General features: G+C 43.8%; 4 protein-coding genes across 8 annotated transcripts; 3 read left to right on the forward strand and 1 right to left on the reverse strand.

Annotated features, from left to right (window-relative positions):
- Positions 1 to 304: 304 nt before the first annotated feature.
- Positions 305 to 27,228, reverse strand: MRPL30 (mitochondrial ribosomal protein L30). Of its 5 annotated transcripts, XM_065741158.1 has the most exons (7): positions 27,131 to 27,228; positions 26,920 to 27,000; positions 26,026 to 26,172; positions 25,080 to 25,153; positions 24,859 to 24,992; positions 5,165 to 5,209; positions 305 to 529 (listed from the first exon to the last, which is right to left on the reverse strand). In XM_065741158.1, exons 1-5 carry the CDS (start codon positions 27,176 to 27,178, stop codon positions 24,860 to 24,862), a joined length of 483 nt encoding a protein of 160 aa, XP_065597230.1. In that variant the 5' UTR covers positions 27,179 to 27,228; the 3' UTR covers positions 305 to 529; positions 5,165 to 5,209; position 24,859. The 5 variants fall into 5 exon arrangements, with proteins under 5 accessions (XP_065597230.1, XP_065597228.1, XP_065597231.1 ...); XM_065741156.1 differs by lacking the exon at positions 5,165 to 5,209 and having other exon boundaries at positions 308 to 533; XM_065741159.1 differs by lacking the exons at positions 305 to 529; positions 5,165 to 5,209 and adding an exon at positions 22,288 to 22,799.
- Positions 2,814 to 5,304, forward strand: LOC136051641 (lysozyme g-like). The gene is made up of 5 exons (XM_065741160.1): positions 2,814 to 2,972; positions 3,566 to 3,655; positions 3,786 to 3,982; positions 4,153 to 4,291; positions 5,152 to 5,304. Exons 1-5 carry the CDS (start codon positions 2,930 to 2,932, stop codon positions 5,280 to 5,282), a joined length of 600 nt encoding a protein of 199 aa, XP_065597232.1. The 5' UTR covers positions 2,814 to 2,929; the 3' UTR covers positions 5,283 to 5,304.
- LOC136051637 (lysozyme g) lies at positions 10,160 to 13,522 on the forward strand. Its single transcript, XM_065741151.1, has 6 exons — positions 10,160 to 10,245; positions 10,892 to 10,965; positions 11,215 to 11,316; positions 11,487 to 11,683; positions 11,794 to 11,932; positions 12,824 to 13,522. Exons 2-6 carry the CDS (start codon positions 10,902 to 10,904, stop codon positions 12,955 to 12,957), a joined length of 636 nt encoding a protein of 211 aa, XP_065597223.1. The 5' UTR covers positions 10,160 to 10,245; positions 10,892 to 10,901; the 3' UTR covers positions 12,958 to 13,522.
- Positions 17,657 to 21,360, forward strand: LOC136051639 (lysozyme g-like). Its single transcript, XM_065741154.1, has 5 exons — positions 17,657 to 17,841; positions 18,333 to 18,422; positions 19,031 to 19,227; positions 20,162 to 20,300; positions 21,076 to 21,360. The coding sequence occupies exons 1-5, from the start codon at positions 17,835 to 17,837 to the stop codon at positions 21,207 to 21,209; spliced, it is 567 nt and encodes a 188-aa protein (XP_065597226.1). The 5' UTR covers positions 17,657 to 17,834; the 3' UTR covers positions 21,210 to 21,360.
- Positions 27,229 to 27,291: the final 63 nt, after the last annotated feature.

A 27,291-nucleotide genomic window follows, 5' to 3' on the forward strand; every position in this document is an offset into this window, starting at 1 on the left:
AAAAAGCAATGCAATGCAGAGCAGGCATTAAGAATTCATGTGACAGTTCCGTGAAATGTGCAGAAAAACTGTGACTGTGTGGGTAACAAAGGAGAGAAAATACATAACGAAGTGAATCAGTATTTGAAAGGAAAATGATCTTAAGGACCGTTAGTGAGTAACCAACATATTAGGAAATAAACCTCTCTCATAGTGAGAGGCTACCTTTCAAAAAAAGCAATTTCTGAGTCATCAAAATGACTTGAGAGGAACAGAGGTTTATTACCACAAATATGACACTGTCTTTATAAAAAGGTATCTTTATAATAGTATACAATTATTTCCATCTGGAAGAATGCAGCTCTTTCTACTTGCATCTTGTTCTAAAGAAGGCAAATTAATATATATACTGCTTTTGCTGGCACTAAGCTGAGCACTCAGGCCTTTTCCCAGCTCATTTCATTGGGCTTTCCCTTCCTCCAGTATTTCTTTGGTCGCAATTTGCTTCTGAGATCTTGAAGCCACGTTGTATGTGTGATGGCTCCATTTTCTACCTGTTATTTCCAAAGAGAGCACATAGACTGGTGCCTTACATTATGTCAAACACTACTTTAAGTACTTAATATCTTAAGCTGTAGTAAAAGAATTACGATTTAGTCTAGTCCAAGGCACCATAATAAGACATCAGGTTTGCACAGGAAGGATGAGTGCCTTGCTGTTTTGTTGTCTTTGAGAAAGGTTTCGGTTATTTCAGTGTTTCACCCCCAAAAATGAGTGGCTTAGGTCTCACCACAACTCAACACAACCCTTGTTTAAATAACAACAGGGCTAGTTTAAATAGCAGAGTTCTTCTCCTCACTGTCACAAGATCTAGGTCCGTATTAGTCTGCAGCATCACTCCTCCCCAGGTAGGAAAGTCAAACCCTGCCTTTGTTCTCAAAGTCTGTTAGCCACCTGCCCAAATAAGGCTTGCTGTAAGCGATGAAGAAGAGAGATGGTTCTCTTTAATTGTCCTTTTTGGAATTCCTATGGAAGTATGACAATCACTGATCCAAAATCCTCAAGAAAGTAAGACACAAGCCCTTGCAGAAATGTGCCCAGGCTGATCTGAGATATAAAACAAGGGGAACACTTTGAGGGATCTCTTTTCAGCCAATGTGTGGTGACAGGATGAGGGGAAATGGCCACAAGCTGAAGCATAGGATGTTCCACACAATTGTGCATAAGAACTTCTTCACAGAGCAGTGACGGAGCAGTGGCACAGCTGCACAGAGAGGTGGTGGAGTCTCCTTCTCTGGAGACGTTCCAGACCCACCTGGACACCTACCTGTGCAACCTGGGCTAGGGAGCTGCTTTGGCAGGGGGTTGGACTCCATGATCTCTAGAGGTCCCTTCCAACCCCTACAGTTCTGTGATTCTGTGATCTGATTTTTGCCTGCCCCCACCACTGATTCATTGCAATGCTTTCTGCAAGTCATTTATGGAGCATCAGTGTAGTCACTGATGGAGGAAAAACAGTATTTATTTCCTTTCACAGAAATGTCCTGAGTCTTAGTAACCACTGCTTGTGCAAAATCTTTGGATGAAAGGAAACATAAGAGTTCAAAGCTCTTATTATAAACTGCTTGTTACACTTTATAACAAATGTCATCACACTAGGTAGGAATTAACATTCCAAAGCCCAGAGGGCGGATACCTTTTCACTCCCATATATATAAAACTCATCAAGTGACCTTCCTCAAAGCAAGGCCGACTGAAGACAGGTGAGTCTGAATCCACTCAGAGTAGCTATTCAGGGGAAGAAGCCTCGATTTTTGCTTTCATTTCTTCTGTTATTACTGCAGTTGTTGTGCTGTTTCTACTTAAGGTTTGTGACGACTTTTGTGGTGGGACAGAAAACAAAAAGGCTGATAACTTGAAACTCAATATGGCAATTTTCTGCATTTTCTGCAGCTACAAATCATAGTGCTAGATGGAGCCCCATATGGATTTGCCACTGAATTAAGAGGTTTTGGGTCAAGCTGGGCTGATCCAATATTCTGCTCTTGCAAATAGAATCATAGAATTGTTTGAGTTGGAAGGACTCAGAGGTAATCTAGTCCAACTCTCTCGCAATGAACAGGGACACCTACAGCTAGATCAGGTTTCTCAGTGAAATGTTCAGTGCTAGGGCTCAAACTGAGCTGCTGCTGATACCCAGCTCAGGCAGTGGGTTTTGCCACCTGAGTTTGCTCTCTCAGGGCACTGGAATATTTCAGATTATGTGGATGGACTGCCTGTGTTCAAACATCCTTCTGGTCTGGTTTACAGTAGAAACCACTATTAGACTGGAGAAAAGGTCATGTCTTATTAAAATCAATAAGGCATTTTCAGGTGTTAATAGCATTGCAGGATGATTGCCTGCAAGGACTGTGACACTGTTTTGTACTCAGAAACCTCTTGGGGAAAAAAAAGCATTTGTAAGTTGTAAAACTGCATAGTCCTAATGCACTCTGCAGCAAGGCAAGTACAATTGATGTTTTCTTTCCAGTCGATGCCTATTATCTGATGATATTCTGAAATTTTATTAATAAACACAAGAGGCATTTATTACTGAAGTTATTACCTACCATTGTCACACACCTGGATGCGTGCGGAGGTATTATTGTACCAGCAAAAAGCAGGCCAAAACATCCCTGCTGACAATGGCCTCTGGCTTAGTGCTTCCCTCTCAATGTGATAGTGATGGTGTAGTGGTACAAGTGATGGAGGAGGTGCCCCTCCACACCCTCCTGAATAAGTAGGAAGGCTCCCATCTCCTCCCACCACCACCTCTGAAGCCAGGGGGTGATGGGAAGGAGCAGGGGAGCTTTTGAAACACACACTTTCTTCCAAGGCTGCTGAATATCAGCTCCAATGTCTTTGTGTTGTGTTTTCAGGTGTCCTGGGTCAGAAGAGGAGAGCCATCGCCATGGTTGCTGCACTGCTGTTGCTGGGCCTTTCGGCCCTGTTTGGTGAGTCTGGGCTTGAGTTTGGTTTGCTGTGGGAGAGCGCTCTGCCATGCAGTCACAGAAACACCCAGCCAGCATTATCTATGCCTGTTCAGAATGATCTCACAAACATCACAAACTGTTAGATGGAGTCTATGAATTTCTTGGCTTTTGAGAAAATAGGGCAATTCTCCCAGGCTCAGGCACTCACTCTTCTCAGTTAATTCCCCACCAAGCTGAAGAGGGATGCAGGAGATGTCCCCAGCCAGAGTGCTCAGGAGCCACCAGCCAGCCCCTCAGGGACTGGACATCAATAAGTAAATATTGTGTGTGTGATTCCTTTCCCTTCACATCTAACAGGGAGGATGCCTGTTTGCATAAGATGACATTGAATTTATTTCAGCCTATTGGACTAGAAAATAAGAAATTCCTGTTCTTCAGCTGTAATTGATAATGTCACTGATGGGTGTCGGTGGCAGCAGAATAAGCACATTGAACATGAGGTGGTTTGGATCACGGGTCTGGATGAACACCTCATGCTTGTATTCACCTGTAGTAAGCTGTACAATATTGCTGTGAGATCGTATGTTTCCAAACACCTCCATTTAATTTTTCAGCTCCATCCATGAGTTACAGTTGCTATGGTGATATCAGCACTCTTCAAGCCCCCACAATTTCCTGCACAGCTGTAAGAGCCCAGGACTGTGGTAGGTATCACGGTGCTTGACTTGTCAGCCCACAGAGAGACACTGTGCCTCCTGTTGGCATCCTCAGCGTCCTCACCAGCCTCCATTCTCGAGGAGCAGTTGGATAAGGCTGTCTGTGCCCCGGCTGCAGGCTCTGCTGCTCTGAGGAGGACGGTGGAAGCGGACGTCATCCGCCTGAGGAAATACGAGGTGCCCATTAAGAGAGTGGCCAGAAGGCTGTGCCTGGACCCGGCGCTTATTGCTGCCATCATCTCGCAGGAGAGCCGTGCCGGCCTGCTGCTGAACAACGGCTGGGATCAGGGCCGGCAGCGGTACGGCCTGATGCAGGTACAGCCAGGAGGCATGGGAAGATAAACCCGTGTGACTGCATGGAAGTGTGCTGGGTGCCTGCGGGCTTCACCCCAGCCTGCGACCATTCTGCCTTTAGCACTAGGATATGTGGTCCCTCCAAATGGCTGTGTTCTGAGAAAAACTGATCTTCTCGCTTGTCTTTTCAGATTGACAGGCGGTATTACCAGCCCTTTGGGATGTGGGACAGCGAGGAGCACATAAACCAGTGTTCGAGCATGTTGGTGGCAGGAATCAATGAAGTGAGGGCAAGACACCCTGCCTGGAGCTGGGACCAGCAGCTGCGAGGTACAGCATGTGGGAGAGCGCTGAGGTGACGTGTAGGAATGTATAGGAACAAAGAGGGGAAGCTGTGTTACTGGCAGAATGTCAACAGCTGATATCCTTAAATCAGAAATAACTGACAAACAGCCCTCTTTTACTTTTTCCTGTCAGCAGTTGGTTTGCAATCCATACTGGGATGTGTACATGAAGGCAGTTTCACATAGGCGTAGGATCGGCATGATATAGTGTACCCTCTTCTACTGGGCTCTTTTTTCACTCACACACTGCACATCTGTGGGTTTGTTGTTGTTGTTTAATTTAAATAACACAGTAAGCTTTCTAACAACAGCAGGTGAAGGATTTTCATTTGTGTGAGGCAGAGGTCTCTGGACAGTGGGAGTGCAGTGTGTTTGCTGTTATCTCTTTTAAAGGAATAAAAGCATCATCCTGGCTGATTGTATGGTATCTCAGCATCTCCAAAACATCAGACCAGCAACATGATTGCTGGGATAGGTTATAACACTCAGTCAAGGAAGCAGGGGATCCACGTTTGCTAATCATCCATACTTGCATGCCATTTTATTCACTCTATACTACTACTTGCTCTCCCATCCTTTTTCTGCCACTGCTATTTTAGACTGCAGCCTCTCATGGGGTCACCATGCTGTTCTCACCCTCATTTGGAAAGAACCATGGGTTCCTTAACTGTAGAAATAAGGATTTTGCAAAATGAATCACTTTTCAGTACTAAAGACACAATTAGCAATTTCTAATGGTGCTGTATACATTCAATGAGATGCTAGCCTTTAGGCTAGGAATTTTTATTTTAAAACCTATATTTATGATTGACCAGCCCATAATAACTTCCCTTTGACTCTTTCCAGGGGGTATTTGCACCTACCATGCAAGAGCTGGAAACCTCCAGGTCTATGATGAAGATCCCTGCGACAGAGACAACAATTATGTCAACAGTGTGATCAGACGGGCCCAGTTCTTAAAGAGGAATGGGTTCTAGCTCAGTGACCTCCTGCCACCGAGCCTCCATGTAGATTAACTCAGTAGTGACAGTAGTACCCAGAGCCTGGCCAGGGACCTGGCAGGACTGATGTGACTCACAGGGACACCGTGCCACAATATGGAGGCCTTTACAAGTCAGATAGTGACATCCCAGTGATGCTGAAGTGCTGGGCGAGGACACTGCTTGCAACAAAAGCTGAACCTGGGGCTGTTCATGCATCTCCCACGTACGGACACACACAGCTCTCCCTCAGCATGGGCTGTGCTGCTGCTGTTCTCTCTCACAAGCAGGAGGGAGAACGCCTTGAGTTTTCTCCCCTGTCAAGGTGCTGGCCACTCGCCAATGAAGAGGCTTCTTTCTGAGCCTTCCATCACTCTGTACACACTCCTGCCCCGGGAGCTGTGTCACAGCATGAGTATTGGTAATAACTTCACCACCTTCCCTGCTTTGCCTTTGGAGCATTTGTGCTGGAGCCCACCAAGTTTAAAAGCATTCCATCTTCTGTCCTTCTGTCCTGCCAGTTTGCCTGACTTCTAATTAGGAGTGGCTTTGCTCTGGGTTTATAAACTGTTTGGAAGTATTTTTCAATGTGGACGGTTCTGGGTGCAAATTTAGGTTCATTGAGAATCAAAATAAAGATAAATGTAGAATTTGAATTTTTTGTTTGCTTGGCAGTCAACTCATCTTTGCTGTTTCACAAGGCATGGTCAGTAGCAACCTGTGACTGAGGCAATTAAACCCAATTTGGGACTTCTTGAGAACAGAAAGGTGAAAACAGCTGCAGAGCAATGGGAAGAGCTGGTCTGGGAGAGAGGCACACAGCAGTCCAGGACATGGACATAGAGGCATCCATATTTAGCCTTGCTTACGATGGGGGTGGATGGACAAGTGGTCTTCTCCAACCTTAATGATTCTATAATTCTGTTCTGGGGGCAGCAGGGCATCTTCCTGGCAGCTGTCACCAGCTCTGATGCAGAAGCTGTATCTCACAGTCACCATCCAGAGGGCTGGCACAGGCATTCTGAAAGCTGATTTGGAGACAGCTTTTGCAAGCCGAGCAATTTCAGCACTGTGCTCCTTGGTTTCCTGTGGTCTCACCAGTCACTCACCTGCTTACCACCACAGCAAGGACAGTGTGTAAGCAAAATATTCACAGGTAGATTTACATTTATAATCTCTGGAGGCCAGAGGGAGCTATAGGACATCTCTAACATTACTGTGGTGGTGGTGGTGGCGTGTGTTTTTTGTAAGACTCCAGGAAACAGCTCAGTGTTGAGCTATCAGAGCTATTCAACTATAAACTACTTAGTCTGTAGTGAATTCTCTGCTGTACTCAGATAATTTTTAGTAAAATACTACATTATAATGCAGGCATGTGAGACATCACACAGTTTGATTATCTCTACTTGAAACAGCTCATGTAAAATCCATAGGTGGAAGTCTTTGCTGTAAACCCCTATCTTACATAAACCTCCAACATTATGCACAATGTACCTTAATACTTCTGGTAGAGCAGTATAAACTTCACATGCCTGGGTGCAGGGAATCTCATTTCTTTCCATGTACATAGGGCTGGTTTTTTGAGTTCGAAAGCTTCACAAAGTGTAGATTTCTTCGGTTTCCTTCACAATGCCCTTATCTGCTGCCACTAAGATGTGTTGCCATTCCTGTGGATCTCAGAACACATTGGGAGTCCCATTTCTGCATGTGTTACCTGTGAGGCCACTGCTCTCCGTCTTGCTCCCTCCACCGGAGGGGCAGCACATCTGCTGCTTTTTGCTGAACTGCACAGGGAAATTTTTAGAAGTCCATTTAAAGATCCTGATTGCAGCAATTCGAGTTTTGTCACCAACATTATTTTATGGTATCAGCACCTTTTACCGACTAAAGAAAACCTCTGGGGGAAGTGAATTGAAATATAAATGCCTGATAAAACTGCCAGGAAGGAATTAAGGAGAATTCAACGACAGCATACTGCTATCAGGTCTGGGCAGAACTTTCCTGACAGTGAGCTGGCATTGCTTTTGACCTCCAATCTTTTCTTGCATGCTCATGTACACTGTATTTGGAATTACCTGTCCAGCTGGCAAGTACAGGGAGCTGTGGGAGCAAACTTGGTCACCCCAAACTGCTGGGAAAAGTAGGCAGCTTGTAAAGCAAGTTAGTACCATAGAACGTATCGTGGAAAGCAAAAGGACAGACTGGGAAAAAGATGGGAAACAAGATCTCGTGTAAACAAGATGGGAAAGAAAGTCATAGGATCATAGAATCATTTGGGTTGGAAGTGACCCTAAAGGTCACCTAGTCCAACTCCCCTGCAATGAACAAGGACAGCTAGAGCTCCATCCAGTCTGACCTCGAGTGTGTCTAGGGACAGGCATCCCCCACATCTACGGGCAACCTGTGGCACTGCTTCACTACCCTTATTGTAAAAAACTTCTTTCTTATATCCAATCTAAATCTCCCCTAGTTTAGTGTGAAACCATTTCCCCTTGTCCTATCACAACAGACCTTGCTAAAGAGTTTGTCTCCTTTATTATAAGCTCCTTTTAGAGTCCAGAAACCAAGGAGCCTAGCTGCAATACCTGAAAAGGCACCTATTGAACAACCACTGTTCAAGCACCTGGGGTACAACAAGGTGTCAAAAAACAGCCAGAAGGGCTCTGGCAGTGTCGTTCCATAGGGATAAAATGCCTCAAACCAGTCACAACCCTTATCTCACTGGGCAAGTGACCAAGATGGAAGCTGTGGTAGTGCTATATTGCAAGTCTGATAAGGCTTTCACCAGCAATCTGTGAAGGAACCTCATATAAAGGGCCTTAAGATTAGAAGGAAAAGTACTGCTTGGAGCAGTTCTTGGCAGCTCACAGTCAAACTGATGTGATGCCTCCAATGGAGCTGCACAAGACTGTCCCACAGTGCTTTCTATGCAGTTTGTTGTGGTCATGATGTGAATGGGGACCAGAGCTATCTGGGTAGGTGATGGCCACAGTGAGGAGGAACATAAACAATTCCACTAATTGTTAAAACCTGATAGGAATCAAGGAACCGAAATTGAGCAAACACAGCTGCAAAACAATCAAGGAGTTCGAGTATGGGTATAAGCACTCAAGAAGTGGACGGGCAGACATACCATGGGAAGGGCTGGGGTTCCCATAGAAAACCAACAAGCTGGTGCTGAGGGAAGGAAGAAGGAAGGAAAAAGGGAAAATCCCTTTGACAGATTTATATTTGACTCTGCAATCAGCAAATAGAAATAGGAATAACAAGGAAAGGAAGTAAAATCTTCTCTGTTAGCATTTGTTACAACTGATGTCAGTCTTGGAAAGTGTATGAGGATGAGTAGGGCCCTCTGGTAGATGACTCTAAGTGCTGGTTTTGGCTGAGCCTCAGCCACATGCCCTTGACTCTGAGAGACACAGAACAAAGGGGAATTCAACCACAGCAGTGCTGTACTGAAAAACTGAGTCTCTTCTGCTTTATTGCTTGTTGCAAAACTGGGCTGGAATTTCCAGCTAGTCCTTTGTTTACTATCAGCTTCTCTTTCTGTAAGATTTCCAAGAGATAATGTTAAAATCACAACATTCTTGGGAAAATTTTTGAGAAACAGGAAGCACCTCTCAGCTGCTAAACAAGTGAACAATGAAAGCAAACCCAGGGGAGCAGCTTGCTGCTCCCTTAACCACTGCTAGCACTGTGCAGAGTGGCTCCAAGCCACAGATGCACTGCCAGAGGCAGAATGACACCCAGGGCACACAGACCAGCAAGGGCAGGTTGTAAAGAAAGGGATGGGCAGAACTTGTCAGTCCAGCCATAAATAATATTGTGCACCTCTGGACTCAAATGTCCTCACTGCACTTTCTAAGCACTCTTTGGAAACTGACAGCAGCCAAAGACAAAAAGTAGAAGTGACAGAAGCTGATAAGCTTTCCCACCGTGGCATTCCAGTACTTAAAAGAGTCTGAGGTAAAAATATGGTGGGACTCTATATTAGGACAGGCAGTGATAGGACGAGGGGTGGTAGTTTTTAACTAAAAAAGGAGAGATTTAGGTTAGATGTCAGGAAGAAATTATTCACTCAAGAGGGTGGTGAGGTGCTGGCACAGGCTGCACGGAGAAGCTTTGGTGCCCCATCCCTGGAGGTGCTCAAGGCCAGGTTGGATAGGGACCTGGGCAGCCTGAGCTGGTGGGGGGCAGCACTGCGTACAGCAAGGAGTTGGGGGCTTGGCTTAGATGTCCCTTCCAACCCAAACCATTCTGTGATTCAGTGATGTTATGATTTTTGGCTTGTTCTGAGAAGGTCCCCTCCACTGCCAAACACCACCTTTGGACACCATCATATATTGCAAATAATGAGGGTTTCTTCCTCTGCGGGTTGAATATCCCTCCCCCCCCCCCCCCCCCCCCCCCCATACTGGCTTGGGGCAGAACTGGGCAAAGAGAAGAGGGAGGTTTCAGAGAGCACTTGAAGTGGTGGGGAAAGCAGAAAAGTGGCTGAGGAATGATGGGAGGGGCAGGCAAGAAGCTTGTCCTACAGAGGTCCAGCACCCACTCCACAGCCAAAGGGACAGTCCCAGCTCTCTTCCTTCAGGCAGTATGGACACAGCCCAGGATGCTGGGATGAGTCCCAACAAACACCTGAAGAACAGGTGGACACTGAGTTTTCAGCTTAGCCCTAACCATAATATGAAATACAAGAAGCACACAGAGAAAAGTAAGGCATTTTTCCTTTTGAAATGCAGGAAATGCCACTCCCAAAAACATACTTACCACCATGCCAATGTCAATAGTGCAATAGGTTCTGTTTATGTTAGAAAATTACTGTTAAACCTCCCAAAACCACAGCCCAGTAAATTTCAACACAGTGTTGGATTGCCACCAAATAGAAAGTAGCTCACCCTATATATTAAGCTCCCCAAAACTCCAGCAACGTGGCAGAAGCTGGGCTCAAGACAAGTAGGTAAGATACTCCTCATGGTGGGGGGGGGGGTTTCTCATTCAGAAACCTCCTCAGAAGATTTCTGCTAAGATTTTTGAGATTTCTGGTTGCCTAAGGACTTGAAGATTTGTCTTGTAGTTTTGGACTCAGCTCACCTACACTTAGATGGCTCAGATCTACATGTGAGCCCATCTCTCCCTTCCTCAGCAGCTAGCCAGAGTATGGCTCTCGCTGAAGTAGTCATCCATGATAACTAAGACAAAGTGCAGTCTGTAAGTGCCAGTTTCTGAGTATAAAGCCTCAGGAGATGCAGGCAAAGCTATCTCAGTGTGGAGAAGGTGGTTGTAGAGAGACTACGACACAGGATAAGGGGATTTAGAATGGAAGCACGGCAGCAAGGAGCACTGAGCATCACTCATTTTATTTTTTATTTCATTTTTCCTCAATTAAATATTGGAGCTGCAGGTTAGTTACTAAGACCAGTAGATGTGGGCTGGAAACATTGCAGCCTGGTTGGTGCCAGAAGAGAGACGTGACTGCACTTCTATATCACTTTGTGCATCCAACCAAGTGAAATAACCCATCAGTTCAATAATGGTTTCCTTGTGTTCAATCAGTGAGTGCTGAGATACGATCATTCCTTCATGTTCGCTGATTGATTTTGCAGATTGGTGTGCATGCTCAGCAAGAACGACCAAATGCATCTGGTGCTCACGCTGCTGGGCATCACCGCCTTCCTGGGTAAGTCAGCATCCTGCTGCCCCAACGTGTTTCTTCCTTGAGCAGCCCCAGGTTAATGTACCTCCCCATCTCCCCTTCCCAAAATCTTGGTTATCACTGAATTATGTTGGGACATAAAGTGCTCACTTCTCCTGCAAGTCTTGCTGAGGAAGAGGTCGCCTCTGAGGAATGGGTGGGTGTAAGGTGTAGGCTGCGAGATGCAGGGTGCAAAGTGTAGGATGCTTATGTCCTTTCGTACAACATTTTCAGGTATCTGCCAGGGCCGCACTGATTGCTACGGCAGCGTAAACAGAATCGATACCACAGGGGCTTCATGCAAAACTGCAAAACCAGAGGGCTTAAACTACTGTGGTGAGTCTCACTCTTCTGCTGGATTGCTCTCTCACAAAAGCACAATAATCCCAAGTCCTTTGTATTTTCAAAATACTGAACACACAACCAGCTGCTGAGCCTGCATAATAACCCTACAGGCAAGGTCTACCTCTTCCCTGAGATGAGGCGTCTTTTTGTTTTCATTACAGGAGTTCCAGCTTCAAGAAAGATTGCTGAACGGGACCTAGCAAGTATGAACAGATACAAAGTACTCATCAAGAAAGTTGGTGAAGCATTATGTATTGAGCCCGCTGTGATTGCTGGCATCATCTCTCGGGAATCCCATGCTGGCAAAATACTGAAGAACGGCTGGGGTGACAATGGAAATGGATTTGGTTTAATGCAGGTATTTTCCTATGCCCCACCAAAACCTAATGAAGTAATGCCATGCAAATAAAAGCAAACCTCCTATACATATCTCCCACTACTGCAGGGAAATGTCTTTTTTATTTCCAGGTTGACAGAAGATACCATAAGCCTGAGGGAACTTGGAATGGAGAAACCCATATAAGGCAGGGCACGAAAATACTTATCAATATGATAAAGACAATACAGAACAAATTCCCACGTTGGACAAGGGATCAGCAGCTGAAAGGTAATGTGTACACCACAGATTTTGTCCAGGAGAGAAGAAAAACTTCAGGACAAGTACACACTGAATGATTTCATAGGGTAGGAAGGCACCTTAACAACCACCTACCTTTAACCACCCGCTATGGGCAGGGATCTTCCACTAGATCAGATGGCTCAGATCCCCATGCATACATCTTGGACTCACCACCCTCAGAGTAAAGAATTTCCCCTTAACATCTAATCTAAATCTCTTAGTTTAAAACCATTCCCCCATGTTCTATTACTATCAGATCATGTAAAAAATCAGTCTCCCTCCTGTTTGTAAGTTCCCTTCAAGTACCGGAAGGCAACAATGAAGTCTCCCCAGAGCGTTCTTTCATCCAAGCCCAGCTTCTTTGGTCTTTTTTTTTAAGAAAGGTGCTCCAGCCCTTCAATCATCCTCATGGCCCTCCTGTGGACCCACTTCAACAGCTCTGCATCATTCTTGTGTCAGGGGCCTGAGACCTGGACACAGTACCCCAGATGAGGCCTCAGAAGGGCAGAGCAGACAGGGACAGTCACCTCCCTCTCTCTGCTGCTGCCCCTCTTCTGATGCAGCTCAGCATACTGCTGGCCTTCTGGGCTGCAAGAGCACACTGCTGGCTCATGCCCAGCTTTTTGTTCACCAGGACCTCCAAGTTCTCCTCAGGGCTGTTTTCATTGGGTTCTCCTTGGCCTTTTTGAACCTCATTAGGTTCATGTGGACCCACTCCTCAAGTCTGTCCACGTCCCCTAGGATGGAATCCCTTCCTTCTATTGTAGCAACTGCACCACTCAGCTTGGCATCATCCCCAGACTTGCTGAGGGTGCACCCTATCCCACTGTCAGGATGGAATTTTAAGTCTGCATTACTTCCTTGTGTGTTCCATTTCAGGTGGGATTTCTGCCTACAATGCTGGTACTGGGAATGTCCGAAGCTATGAGAGAATGGACATTGGCACAACCCACGATGACTACGGCAATGACGTGGTTGCTCGAGCAAAGTATTTCAAGCAGCAGGGATATTAAGCTGGGGCATCTGTACCAAGTAACTTACCTACCACCTCCTGAACAGCCACCAAAACACAAGAGAAGAAGTTACATAATGCAAATCCATACAGATACAAATGTATAGGAATGCTTTATAGGACCAAAAACTTGCAGGCTAAAACTCACATCTTTTAAAACTACATTCATTAAGACCCTGGTCATGTTTCTTTCAAAGCAACAGGGTTTGGATTTTACAAAGGGAATACTAGCAAATTCTCTGTAAAATTTTGTGCTATCTACATTTCTATGATTTATGAGGGCTACATTGTATTGCTGTTGATAATTTGCTGCCACCCAGAGCTCTAAGTGCATTTCTGCCCAGTTCTGTCATACTCTTCAGAAATTGAAATGCAAAATACTTCTTTGTGTGTTAGTTTAATTATTCTTTTTTTTTTCAAAGATGCCTGATACTTAATATAATTATATAGTCACTTTTTCTGAATTACAACTTTACATATAGATACGTAGACCACAGTTTGATTTTTCTGTCAGTTTTCAGAAATAAGCAAACAGAAAATGAATAAACTTGTTACTAGCAAATGAAACCAGACTCTAAGATACTCTTATTTTCATCTGTTAGCAAAGTTTGGATAAGTATAGTGTTAATTTTATCAGATAATGAAACTGAGAAGGGAACAGGAAAAGGATTTGCTGGCATCAGTCGATGGCTGGGTGAACATGAGCCAGTAGTGTGCCCAGGTGGCCAAGAAGGCCAAAGGGATTTTGGCTTGTAACAGAAACAGCACATACAGCAGGAGCAGGGAGGTAGTCATTCCCCTGTACTCAGCTATGGTGAAGCTGCACCTCAAGTGCTGTCTTCAGTTTTGGGTCCCTCACTGCAAGGAAGACTAGGTGACCTGAGAGGTATTTTCCAACCTTAATGGCTCTATGATTCTATTAATTGACTTAATATATATCTTCTCAGTGAGATGGCTGCAGGCCTCACAGTAGATATTCACAGCAGACATCCTTACACATGGGCAGGAGGTGACTTCCCATTCTCCTCATGCACGTCACTGAGGTGGGTTTGATTCCCACAGCCATGGATGCAATTAACACTCTAGTATTCATCACCTCCTGCCCTGTGGTACAAAGGCAACTGCCACATTAGGACAGATGACTGAGTTCCATCTGCAAAACGTAATGTTTTCAGGCTCACCAGCACCTGAAAGGCCTCAGCCAAGGACTGTGCTTGGTCTGAGAAGCAACAGCTCAGCAAAGATGGGGACCAATTGAAAAACACCCAAAGCAGAGCAACCATCATGATCAGAAAGAAGTAAGGCAACTGTGAACTGAAAAGACTGAAGAACTAGGGTGGCTTAAGTGGGAGAACATGTGCTAAGGGTAGGTGTATGCTACTATAACTATGCAACAGATGACCAGGAAGGGGAAGAAGCAAACCGTTTGTCATGTCTGTGTGGACAAAGAAAAAGCAAGTACACGTCCATAAACATGGAAATGTTTGCAGCCTCCCATTTTTGGCTTTTGAATGTAAAGTATTAAGTTTTGCTCTTACTTCTTTTATAAGAATGGCCTTTGCTACACTTAGCTAAGGCCATAAACAAGACTTCCAAGATGCCTAAAAACAAATCTAAAGCCTCAGTACAGCTTTGCAGGACACAAACTTGCAAAAATTACCCTACAAAAGACCCTGAAATTTATGCTGACTGTGTAAGTCTCACTTTTATGTCCTGTTTGCACTCTCCAGCGCAGAGCTTATTTTTGCAGATGTGACATGGAGAATTTCTGCAGAAACCACAGGGGATTTCTGAAACAAAACAGTAAATAAAACCAGTAGGGTTTTGAAAGAACTGGTGCTACTTGTTTCCTGTAACAGAACTCCGTTGGGACTGCATTCTCTGTCTCAACATCTTTTTGATTGCTTAAATGTCACACTATAAAATTGAGTTTTGATACACCAGTGTCTGAAGTTCATTTCTTAAATAAGAATGGTTATCACAGAAAGAAAAAAAAATTAGCAAAGCAGTAGCTGAGAATCATGCATTTATGAATGGCATAGTTAACTGAGGGGATTACACTATCCAGCGATTACATTGCAAAAAGTAAAAAGGTTCCACTAGATCTAAACCAACCAATCTCCACATATGATATTGAGAAGCATAGGATTTTGCCATACATATATTTAAAACAATAAAAAGGACAAAAGACCAATAGGATTGTCTACAGCAATAAAACATTTTAAGGACAACCCCATTCAGAAATTTTATTCCAAAAAAGTTGCAGCAATTTTGTGATTCTTATACGATTCTTGATGAAATGCAGAAAGGACTTTGGCTTAGTTTGCTTTGTGCTGCTTAATCATCAATTTGCACTGAAGGGCCCTGTTTGACCTCCTTGGGTCAAAGGAACTTTTCAAGGGGCTCTTCTATTAAGTGTATTCTAGATCCTCAAACTACTAATGAAAGAAACTTTGCCATTTTTAATGGACAAGTTCGTTCCTGCTGAAGATGAACAAGACCTACAAATGCCTTGCGGCTGAAACTTGCCCAGGGTTACCCAACCTTTGCCATCTGACTCGGGATGGGTCACTCACTCTGTCTGCATCTGTCAGAACTTTGCAAAGGTGGGCAGGACACACCCAGTGACAGCCCGAGCAAAGGAGAATCCAGTAGGAATAAGTTAAGCCACAGCCTTACAGTTAAAAAACCCCTGTAACTACAGTAAAGAAGTAGTGAAATAAAGGTATTCATCCCAGCAGCATGACGTTAAAATAAACTACGCTACTCATTGCCTCTTCCCACTCAGCTTTGTCATTAGTTGAAAGCATTTTCAAGCTGCCTTTGTCCAGCAGTGATGCAGCACACCCCTTTGAAGCTTTGGCTGGGAAGGGTGTTCTTCAGGTGTAATTTTGCAAACGATCCATAAACCCTTCCTATGCTGGGAACCTGCTCTAGAAATTTCTGAAAAACACTGGGTGAGGCCTGGTTCCACAGTAGTCACTGCAGCTACTACCGCAAACATCTTCAGTTTCTAAGGAAGGCTCTGGCTTAATAAATGTCTTACTCATGGAAACCAAATAGCTCGCATCGCTTTCTCCCCTTTTCCTGCTTTCCTTTTGTCTTTTCCACTCCCAACAGATGATGAGCAAAATCAAATGAGTCCTTGGGTCATGACTATGTGCATTCCCCTTGCCTTCAGATTATGTCCCCAGCAATGCTGTCATGAGCCATGGCTGTTAGTGTGGCTGCACCTTCATGATGGGCAAAATCCAGACATGCTGGGAAGGGAAGAAGCTCCAGCCTCTTGACCAGCTGTGCTTGCCAATGGTGCTCAGTGCTAAAGTCATCTCCATACCAGGTATCTTCCATGCATCACCAATTTAAAGGCAGAAACCAGTTTTAAGGCAGAACTGCCAGAATTCATATGAGCAGTACCTGAAAATGGAAGTTACTGAATGCCTCAAGCAACAGCAAGCAAAAGAGGAATACAGGACACAAACCACATATGAATGGCTGCCCAAAGCCACCCCTCTATCACTGACATACCAGCAGAGAGCATAACACTGAAGAGCCACCTCCTTGGTGACAAGCAAGCCATGGATGCCTCTGCTACAAGGAGCACTGATGAAAGATGCAGCCATCTCTCCACCCAGGCAGCTGGCATAAAGGCATTAGTTTGCAGCAGCTTCCTGTACTTGCTGGAGGCTGCTTCATGACACATGCACAGTAGGGTTTTTGTTACTAACAGCAATGAAGACATGCCATTCTGTCCCAGGAGACTAAGTACAGATCCCAGGACAGAGTCATAGAATCATCTAGGTTAGAAAAGATCATCAAGATCCAACTGTCAACCTGGACCCATCAAGTCCTATCATTAAACCATATTCCTCAGTGCCACATCCTCACAGTTCTTCAAACACTTCCAGAGACAATGATCCCATCACCTCCCTGTGCTTGCAAATCATCTTTAGTGATATTCTCAGTTTTCAGTATTTGTCATTTCTGTGTATCTGGTCTATATTGCTACCTGCCTAAAATATTTTGGTGTGTTTCAGCTTCCTTCAGTCTTCCTCATAACCACAAACATGTCAACCTCCATGTAGGGGCTGTGGACGTTTTGCAACTGGTTCTTGACTTAAGAGTAGAATCACAGAATCTTTAAGGCTGGAAAAGACCACTAAAATCATCTAGTCCAACAATCAACCATCTAGTCCAAGTATCAATATGAGGTATCAATAACAACACAGGCAAAGTTACAGAATCAAATCTTTCAAGGCAGTGACAGAATCAATTCCCTGGCTTACTATGTGAATGGTGAAACAGCATTTCAGATCCACAAAATGAACATGTGCAGAGAAGCATTAAGAAATGAACAGTGATGGGGATGTCTGCCATCCAGTGGCCTCTTCCTTACTCCCAGACAGTAGCCATGGTTCTGCTGCACACTGCATGGTTACTTGGGTCTGTGCTCAAGACGGAATAAAGGCATAAAGCTCATTCACTCTGCATACCCACATTTTCAGCTGTGGCAGCTCTGTGACATGCTAGTATTGCTGGGTCCTTGCCTACAATAACTTTACAACATCCAAAAGCCGTTTCCTGTTTTCCTATTTGTTACCACTCCAGCAACTGGAGTTGTTTTCAGGCAAGGCTCCTCCTACTTCCAGTCATCATTCGACTTCTGAACTCAATTATGTGCTATTTCCTTTTCCAAATGGTAGCCAAAACAGAAACCCTGCTGTGTTTGGGTGGGTACACAGAGGCTGCTGGGCACTGCCCTTTTCCTATAAAAGCCCTACCATGAAGGAAGTGCTGAGGCAGCTGTGCTCATGCTTATAACACCCACAGCTCTCAAGCAAACACGGAGAGGCAGTGGGGAGACATCCTGCAGCAAACATGTCAGGTCAGTGGCATTTCTCTGATACTCATCTAAATAATTCATTGTATGGAAGTTTTTCTTCTACTGACTACTCAACTCAGGCTGGCATTGCTCCTCTCCTTTACTGTTTGCATTTTACCTTCTGCAGCAGCTTGTTTGGCCAACAGATAAATGTAGATACGTTGCACACTGTATTTACAGGATGCTCTCCATGACTTTTCTCATTGATAGGAAAACAAACTGTAACTAAGTTTTGCAGGATTTCTTTTCAGTCAGATTTCTTATTTTGGAACAGAAAACCACCTTTTGGAGGTGCCAACTGAGTTTTAGGCAAGCTAACGTGAGCTAAAGTAGCGGAAATGAACTGTGCACAAATACAATACCACAACTACATCTCTCCAAATACAAGCCCAGGACAGTATCTAAATCATGCCCATCAGCTTCAGCTATGGATCTGAAAATATGCCACATGCTGCTCTGACCTCACAGCTCACTTTAAATGTGTTGCTCTTTAGGCTGTTCTAATTTCTACGGGAATATAGCAAATGTTGAAACAACTGGTGCATCAGAGAGAACTGCGAAGCCGGAAGGTCTGAGCTATGCAGGTGGGTGCTATCTCAGCCCTTCCCTCACCTTGCACCCACACAGTGGCTCAGGGCAAATCAGAGCTCTTGGGTGTCAGTCACAGCTGAATGAGCAGGTATTTGCATTGCTGACAGAGATCTTGCTTGGGTGCACTAATTATGCTGAGATTGGAGTCACCTTTGAGATGCTGCCAGGAATATTCAAGACCATCACAGAGAAGATACAAGGCTTGCTGGGCATGTTCAGTTCCTACCATCAAACCCATTTCTCTCTCTCCCTTGGGAGGGTTTCCCTCATGACCTAAGGTTCTGAAACTTTCCCTATCATAGTCTTAAATTAAAAGAAGTAAATCTTGTGGAACTAATGCAACCAAAGGCTTGGACTTAAAGCAGACAAACTGTTTAGTCTGCACACCAGAGAAATGCCCTCCATTTTTGGAAAAAAAAACCCTTTATATCAGCCATCTGTTGATATCTAGGCTACTTCACTGAAATTAGTGAATTTTGTCACTGTTTTCCTCTAATGAGATTCACAGGGGTTCAAAACATTGGCTCAGTCATAAGGCCCATTAAAAATTTAGTTTCTGATTCTAAAAATGAAAGTAAAAATGATGTATGTTGTGCTGTAGGAGTTGCTGCCTCGGAGAAGATTGCTGAAAGAGATTTGAAGAATATGGACAAATATAAAGAAACGATTACAAAAGTGGCCAACAGCAAGTGCCTTCCACCATCTTTGGTTGCTGCTGTTATATCACGAGAGTCACATGCTGGGACAGTACTGCAGGATGGCTGGGGTGACCACGGAAATGCATTTGGTTTAATGCAGGTATGGCTAACCCTCCTAAAACCTGACGGTCCAAACTGGGTGCAGTGTCAATCAGAAGGCTTTCTTTCCTTTTCCCTACTGTTTTCAGATAACTTTTGGTCAGCATAAAAGCAGTGCTGATCCATTTTCCAGCTGCCAGCACCAGAAGAAGGATGCTGGTGAATATCAGCGCAAGAACAGCCAGCATCTACACAGTGAAACTGCTGCTTGCTTCCCAGAGCTCTTTGGGGAACAAGGAGATTAATTGTACCTATTTCATATATTAGATAATAAATCTTGTTTCAAAAAGTATTTTTTAAATGAGTGCAGGGGCCCAGAGGCTGTAGCTACATGCAGTCAGGTTAATTACTCTTTATGCACCACAGAGACTCAGCTACCAGGGGATCTTGCTTCGTTATTCATGCCTCACTTGTTTGCAAACTTGTATGCTTATCTGTACAACCCCTAAACATTTGCTTCATGTGTTCAGATCCACTTTCATAAAAGCTCCAACCCTCTCAAAGCTGCACTGCGTTGTGGGTAAGATGCAGTGCTGCTCCTGCTGCCCTGGGAAGAGCAGAACAGGGATTAAACCAGGAGTCTCCCCAAAGGAAACTACATTCTGAGCACCCTTGGTGCAGCTGGGGAGGACAAGAGCAGCTGTTTTGCAGCTGAAAAAGCTCATTCAGTAGTACCATGGCTTTTGACACCTTTGCATCACCAGTCATCTTAGGAGGCTCTGACAGACAGAGGTGGGGCAGATACTCCTGACCACTGCCCCCCATAACCTGCTGTTCACATATCTGCCGGCTTTGTCCATGCCTCAGGCTGAGCTCACTTGCTCTCACTTACTAGAGCAGATAATGACCAAAATGAGTACAGGCAGCCTAAAAGCACTGAAGAACTCTGAACAAATGATATTTATCTACTGTGTGTTGATATTCCTGTCTTCCAGGTCGACAAACGGTACCATGAGACTCATGGGGCATGGAACAGTGAAGAGCACATAAAACAAGGCACAGACATTTTGTGTCAGTCAATAACTGATATCCAGAAAAAATTCCCAACATGGAGTAAGGAACAGCAGCTCAAAGGTTGGTCTTTATCAGCTTTAAATGTCAACATTATAAGACCCCACATACATAGAAGTCAAGAATGGTAATGCTGTGAAACAGAGCACTTAGAAAACTAAACACATCCCACTTGCCCTGCTGTTTGATTGATGTGGGGATAATAAATATTTCATGATACTCACTAAAAGGAAAAGTCTCATTATCTTTCTAGCAAGCTTTCAAAAAACTCAACAAATATCATGATGTTTTCAGCTGCAAGGAGCATTTTTTTCTTCACCACCTGCCCATTTGCTTTCTTTTTTATCTCTTCACCTACCTATAAAAAGCTGTCATCTCACAACTCCAAAGAAAGATTATATCTAATTTCTAAACTGTACGGCTCTCACTGAAGGAAACATGGTTCACACTTGGGCACTGATCACAGCTGAAGCCATCATTATGGCTGGGGCTGTTCATATCCAACTATGATACAAATATACCTGAGGTTATCAGCACAGTTGGAGCTGAAGGAATATGCACAAAATGAAGCAATACTACAACTGAAGATGTTAGATTTGCAAAACATGTCAAGGAGACAATGATCACCAAGCCTGGATGTAAATATATCTTAATAATTTTCTTAACAGTGTTAAAACACAAATAGAACACCTCAGTGATGAAAATAGCTGAATATGGTAATACTATGTCCAAAACATCCTGGTAAAAAGACATCTACAATACACTTAGTAAACAAACAAACAAAAATCACAACCTAAGCAAATGCCACCTTTGTTTAAGTGCTTCTTTCTCATTTCAGGTGGGATTTCAGCCTACAATGCAGGAACAAGAAATGTCCAAACCTACGAAAGAATGGATGTCGGCACAACACACAACGACTACGCCAACGACGTGGTCGCAAGAGCCAAGTTTTTTCAGAGAAATGGATACTGAAAAAGATATCTGAGTAATTATACATATTATGGCAAACATTTTTACATTACCAAAGTTGCAAATCATTAGTCCATAGGTGATTATGTTATCAATTTCGTACTGCTTTAGACACAAGTATTGATCAATAAAATCTAGAGTTGCTCCTGTTAAACAGCATTATGAGTTATTCCTGCAGCATTAATTTGCTGCTTGAGAAGCTACAAGCACAGATGAAAACTGCTTGAATCTTTTTGTGAAGTGGAACAAAAAATGGCAAAAGATAGGTTACAGCTTGGATTATTAGCTACCTGTTAATTATTTGTTTTCACCTGAGCAGAACAAATCACTGAAAGCAAACACGAGTATCTGCAATAAGCACTGTACACTTTTCATCTACCACAAGAGCGTATCTCAGTGTGTCACTGCCTTAAAATTATAATCAGCCATTTAAAATATCCTTTGCAAAATAATAAAAAATTAAATTAAAACAGTGTATTTCTACATATGTATGTTTCTATACTGGTATCAGATATTGCACCAAAGATCTGTTAGATGGATCTGAATATATTTTATGTTCTATAGCAGGCAGATGCAGCTAATTGTTCCTGTCCAACAAGCAAGCCAAACAAAACCCAGTAGTGTACCCAGGCAACCAAGGAGGCTAAAGGCACTCTGGGCTGTACACAAGCTTCACCAAAATGAGAGGTTACATGCCTCTGCTGAGCACTTTCTAGTCCACTTCCAGAGCAAAGATGTTTTGAGCACAGGCAAGACAAGTTAAGTAGACTGAGGTTGGAAGCAGGGAGCTTCCAAGGTGACTGGGGCAGGAGCACATGCCTCGTGAGAAACTACAGCTTTGGGAGTGGACACCCTGTACCTGTGAGGATAACGGACAGGATGGAGCCAGGATCCTCATAGTAGTGCAAGCTAGGAGGATAAGTGACAGTAGGCATAAGCTAAAATACAGTCTTATCCCGTGTGAGCCTCTATTTTGTATGTCTTTTCCCCCCCATGAAGACAGTTGAGCAGTAAATCAGAGACCTCTGAGGTACCTTCCAACCTGAATTTTCCCCCCATTTCATGTCAGCTTCTTTGTTCCTTACACAAAAAGCCAGTATCTCTTACCTGTGCTTCAGGAAGACTTACACAGGGACAACGCTCCACTAATGAAATTACATGAACACAAAGCAGGTTTTTGCACTTTGGCTAAAATTTTATACCTGAAGACAAACCTTCAAAGAACATTTATTTTCACAGAGAAAATCTGGGAAATTCTCACTGCAAACTGTTGTGATCTTAGAACAAACACAATTTCAGAAACACCCAAATTTATACATTCAAAATTTTAAGAAAGCATATCTTTTTTCATGAAAACTGACAGCCTGTCAATGGCAGACATTTCTTGTAGCTAAATCTTACCTATAAAGAACAGGTACTGTCCAAAAGTGTCTTCCACTCTCTGCACTTGGGAACCAGGGGCTAGCTCTGTTCTATCATAGGTAGTTTATCAAACACATCAGCTGTTTACAGCAAGCACGTTCATTAATACATTTTTTCCTCAGTTGACATTTCAGCTCTTTTGAAGGTTGCAGCTTCTGTATAGTGAGAGATCTGTATAATGATGGAGAGAGATCCTGTATTTGTGTTCTTTGTGTGTAACAAAACCCGCAGTGCTCCCTCTGTTGGAAATTCACAAGGTTGCACTGCTGTGGACACAAATCCCAAACATGCTCGTTAAGGCTTTATAGACCCCGGCTTTGTCACTTTAGGTCACCATTCCTAGAACAGGCCTTGCATCTGCTGTCCCTCAGCAACAAGACCTGTGTGCCTAATTTCTTGGGTGACAGTTCTCTTTTAAACATATCCAGTACCTTGGAAGCACTACACATATTCATAAGGGCTGAAATTTCAGCTACCAAGCACCTCCCTGTGGGAACTCAGAAACCACCAGGCAGATTGCAGTTACACTATAGCACAAGATGCTGTGCACTGCAGACACTGAAAGTAAGGTGAGAGGGAAAAAAAACAACAACCTATTATTTAACTATCTCATTTTTTCCCTTGTCATTCTATATCCTTCAGATTGACTTCAATCTCTTCTGTGTTCTGACTGCAGCCTGTAGTTTGTTGAAAAATTGAGGTCTTTCAGCTCAACTCATGGCTGTCTTTGGCCTCCCTGTATGTAGGAACCAACTCACCTGTCAATGCACTCATATAACCTATCCTTCTTTGCCTTTCTTCTGCACACAGTACCTCTAGCTGTTCTGTCCCTCTACTGATATGTATACTCCCTAGAACTCCTACAGGCTTTTACTCCTCCCTGCAAGCATGCAAAAAAGATAAACATTTGTTTTCAGCCACTGCATCCCTCTGATCTTCTCACAACATATGGCAATTAAGATTAGCTCCTCTACAATGCCTCTAGCGTGGGAGAGGCTCACAGCACAATAAACGATGGAATTTATGCCTGCTGGAATGAAAACTACTTTATCATTTGATATAGAGCAGCTTCCTAATTTTGGCCACAATTCTTAAACTGTAAATAAAAACAGTCTTTAAATCATTGCACGCAGTACTATTCAAGATACTCTAGTGAAAGGTGCTATTTTATATGCTTGGAGCTTATAACTGCTAACCTACATCAAACAAATATGCTCTAGGGTCTCCAGATTTCTGAAGGCTACAATATTAGCAGGTGAAAAGCATTAACCTTCATAAAGACTACAGCTCATAGGCTATTATCATTTTAAAAAATGAAATCAAAAGAGGGGTGGCCATCAGGCTATTTGCTCTCCCCTTATGAACCCCTGCACCATCTGAAATACTGTATTCAGTGCCGGGGCCCTCAGCACAAGAAGGATTTGAAGCTGCTGGAGCAGGTTCAGAGGAAGGTCACAAGGAGATGACCACAGGGCTACAGCAACTCTCCTATGAAGAAAGGCTGAGGGAGTTGATCTTGTTTCGCTTGCAGAAGAGAAAGCTCTGGAGAGATCTCACTGTGGACTTCCAATACTTAGAAGGTGGTAGACTTACTTTCTACGCAGTCTAACAGTGACAGGAGAAGAGGGAGTGGTTTTAAACTAAAAGAGGGGAGATTTAGGTTAGATGTTAGGAGGAAATTTCTTACTCAGAATGGTGGGGCATTGGCACAGGTTGCCCAAAGGAACTGTGGGTGCGCCATCCTTGAAGGCACTGAAGGACAGGCTGGATGGGGCCCTGGCAGCCTGAGCTGGTGGCAGTCAGCCCTGCACAGTGCAAGGGGTTGGGGCTGGCTGGGTTTTGATGTCCCTTTCAACCCAAACCATTCTGCGATTCTATAATTCTCCTTTAAGATTCAAGAGGCCAGATGAGACTTTTCACTAAGAAACAAACGTGTGATTTGAATGACAAGAGGTCAGCAACTCAAATGAATCAGTAAATTGAGCTCTCAGTGGACAGTCAGTCAGCTCTCAAGTAAGTCATGAAAAAAAGACTTTTCAATTCTTTTTCTTTATTTAGTGCAGTAAAGGTGAAACCACGCACCTCCATTGCAAACCTTTGCCATTAGCTGCAAAATACACTATCATTTATTAGATCTATTTACTTACGTACCAGCTTCCATTTCATATACAAACTCTTAACTCAGGACTTAAATTATTTATTTTAGAAAACATAATTCCAACCAACACACCTTATGACTTAATTTCTTCCTGCTCCACAGGTTTCAGACGTGGTTTAACGATAAGCTCTCCCTTGCTCGTGAGAAAGGTGTCTGCCATCTCCTCTTCTGTTGGCAACCCATATGGCAGTTTCAGTGGCTGTATTCTAGAGATAGAAGAGTTTGCTTAGTGAGGTTCTAGGACTAGGATGGAAATATATTAGTATTACAAATTAAACACGTAGCTAACAAACCTTATCAGGTGTTTAACAATTTTCAGTTTGGAATTCACAGAAGGGATATTTTTGTGCAGTCTTGGTTGATGTGCCTATACAAAGGATAGTATAGGTTTAAAAAATACAGTTCCAAAGTGCAAATTCCTGTTCAAAAAACTTTTCAGCAAAACAAACCACATTTGCAAATTTAGATGTGAAGAAATAATACTGATGTATTAACATTTATGAACATACGTGAAAATACAATAACAAAGCTTGATCAAAGTCTTGAATCCAGCAAAATGCTAATTTTAACTTTATTCCCACTACGTTATCAATATACTCAAATTTCTTTCAAACATTAAAAATACCTACACAAAAGTACAGTGAGACTTGGTTCAGGTAGGTCTTAAATTGATCAAACACTTTTTTCCCCTCCAATATACAACATCAATTAGATGAATTTTTGTACAATGTGCAATTCGACCTAAGAAAAATTGGATAACAAGTTTAACACAAACTCTTAAATCTGTTTGAGCGTTCATCACAACTTTTAGATTCAGAAGCCCTTTCATTAATACATCTATTTGCAACATCTGGTTAACATCACCTAGCAAGAAAACCGAATCGGAAGTATTTACTAATCTGTTTTTATTATTTCAGCAGAATTCTCAAGATAAAGTTCTCCTCCAGCACAACAGCAATACCAGATATTTGTAATCTGATTTCCTACTAAATGGGCATTTTTCATTACTGCTCCTATCTGCTCTTAGACAGACAAGCCATTTCTCAATTGTGTTTGACAGTACCTGTAAAACAATCCAAGTTTTGTGCCCACACAAAAAGCACACAACGGCAACTAGAAAAATCAAGCAAAAACAACATCTGAACTCTACCCTGAATATCTACCTACTCTACCCTACTCTACTCTTTCTGTACTTTGGATGCACATTGTAAGCATGAACCACAACCACCACTTCCATACCTTATCCAGCCCAAGATCATGTATGATCTTCTTTTCCCAGTATGGACGGCCAATTACACTTTTTATCCTAGTAACAATATGGATTTTGTGGGGCTGCTCGGGATCACCTCCATACTTCTCATGATCTCCAGGCCGTGGCTGAAATACCTAGAGCAAAGAGTTCACAGATTTCTTTTTTTTTTTTTCCTTAAATATCTGAATTACTATTTTAGTTAAGAAAATAACTCTCCAAAGCACACTTCAGACTTGGTAAAAAATCTAACACCTCCAATTACATTTCTTTTCAGAAATTCAACTTGTCAAGCAACAGAATCACAGAATCATAGGGGTAGGAAGTGTCCTCTGGATACCACTGAGTCCACTGCCCTGCTCAAGCAGCTTCCTACAGCAAGCAGGTCAGGTCACGCAGGAAAGCATTTGGGTGGGTCTTGTTTATTTCCATAGGAGACTCCATAGCCTCTCTGAACAGCCCGTTCCAGTGCTCTGTCACCCCCCCCCCAGTAAAGAAGTTCAAATGCAGCTTTTATAACGCTGTCAGACTTATAACAGCTTGCTGATTTACATATTAACTCTGAAGTCAGGCCACACGACCGCATGGACACACAGTATGGCACATAAGGCATACATCTCACAGAACAACCTCCGTTTAGCTTACGATCCATAAGTTTTGCCACAGGATTAAGAAACTTTAAGAAGCTTTAGGAAAAGTCAAGTGAAACCTGACGGCGCCTTGCAGAAGGACAAGCTGCAATGCCAAGCAAGCCAAGCTTCTCTGCGGCTTCGGAAGCGCCGTCTACGACGCCGCCGCACCACAGAGGGCCGAGAACGCGCAGGCAAACAGCTCCTGCCCGCGACCCCACGGCTTTCAGCCTCCTCCATGAGGGCAGCACGTACCGACTCGGGAATTCTCGACCTGGTGAACTTCTGCCGAGCCCACGGCGCGGGCACGATCCCTTCCGGCCTTCTCCCCAGCACCTAGAAAACAAAGCAATCCCCGTGAACTCCACCTCACGGCGGCTGTAAAACAACCCCTCCCCCAGTAGCAGATGCCACCATCAGCAGATGCCCCGGCTGCCCCGACCGGACCCCCTCTCCGCCCGCTCACCGCGTCCCAGGCAGCGCCGAGCCGCAGCCCGGCCCGGCCCGCCGCCATGTGTGCGCGCTGCCTTCCGGCCGGGCACCCCCACCGCAGCGCTCGGGTTCCGCTGGAGGAAGGGCAGCGCTGAACGCGGCCGCCTCGCTCGCTGCCCCGGTTTCCATTTCCCC

This window comes from Cyrtonyx montezumae, unplaced genomic scaffold (genome assembly GCF_038088225.1).
Source record: "Cyrtonyx montezumae isolate F1298 unplaced genomic scaffold, pur_monq_1.0 scaffold_3, whole genome shotgun sequence".
NCBI lineage: Eukaryota > Metazoa > Chordata > Aves > Galliformes > Odontophoridae > Cyrtonyx > Cyrtonyx montezumae.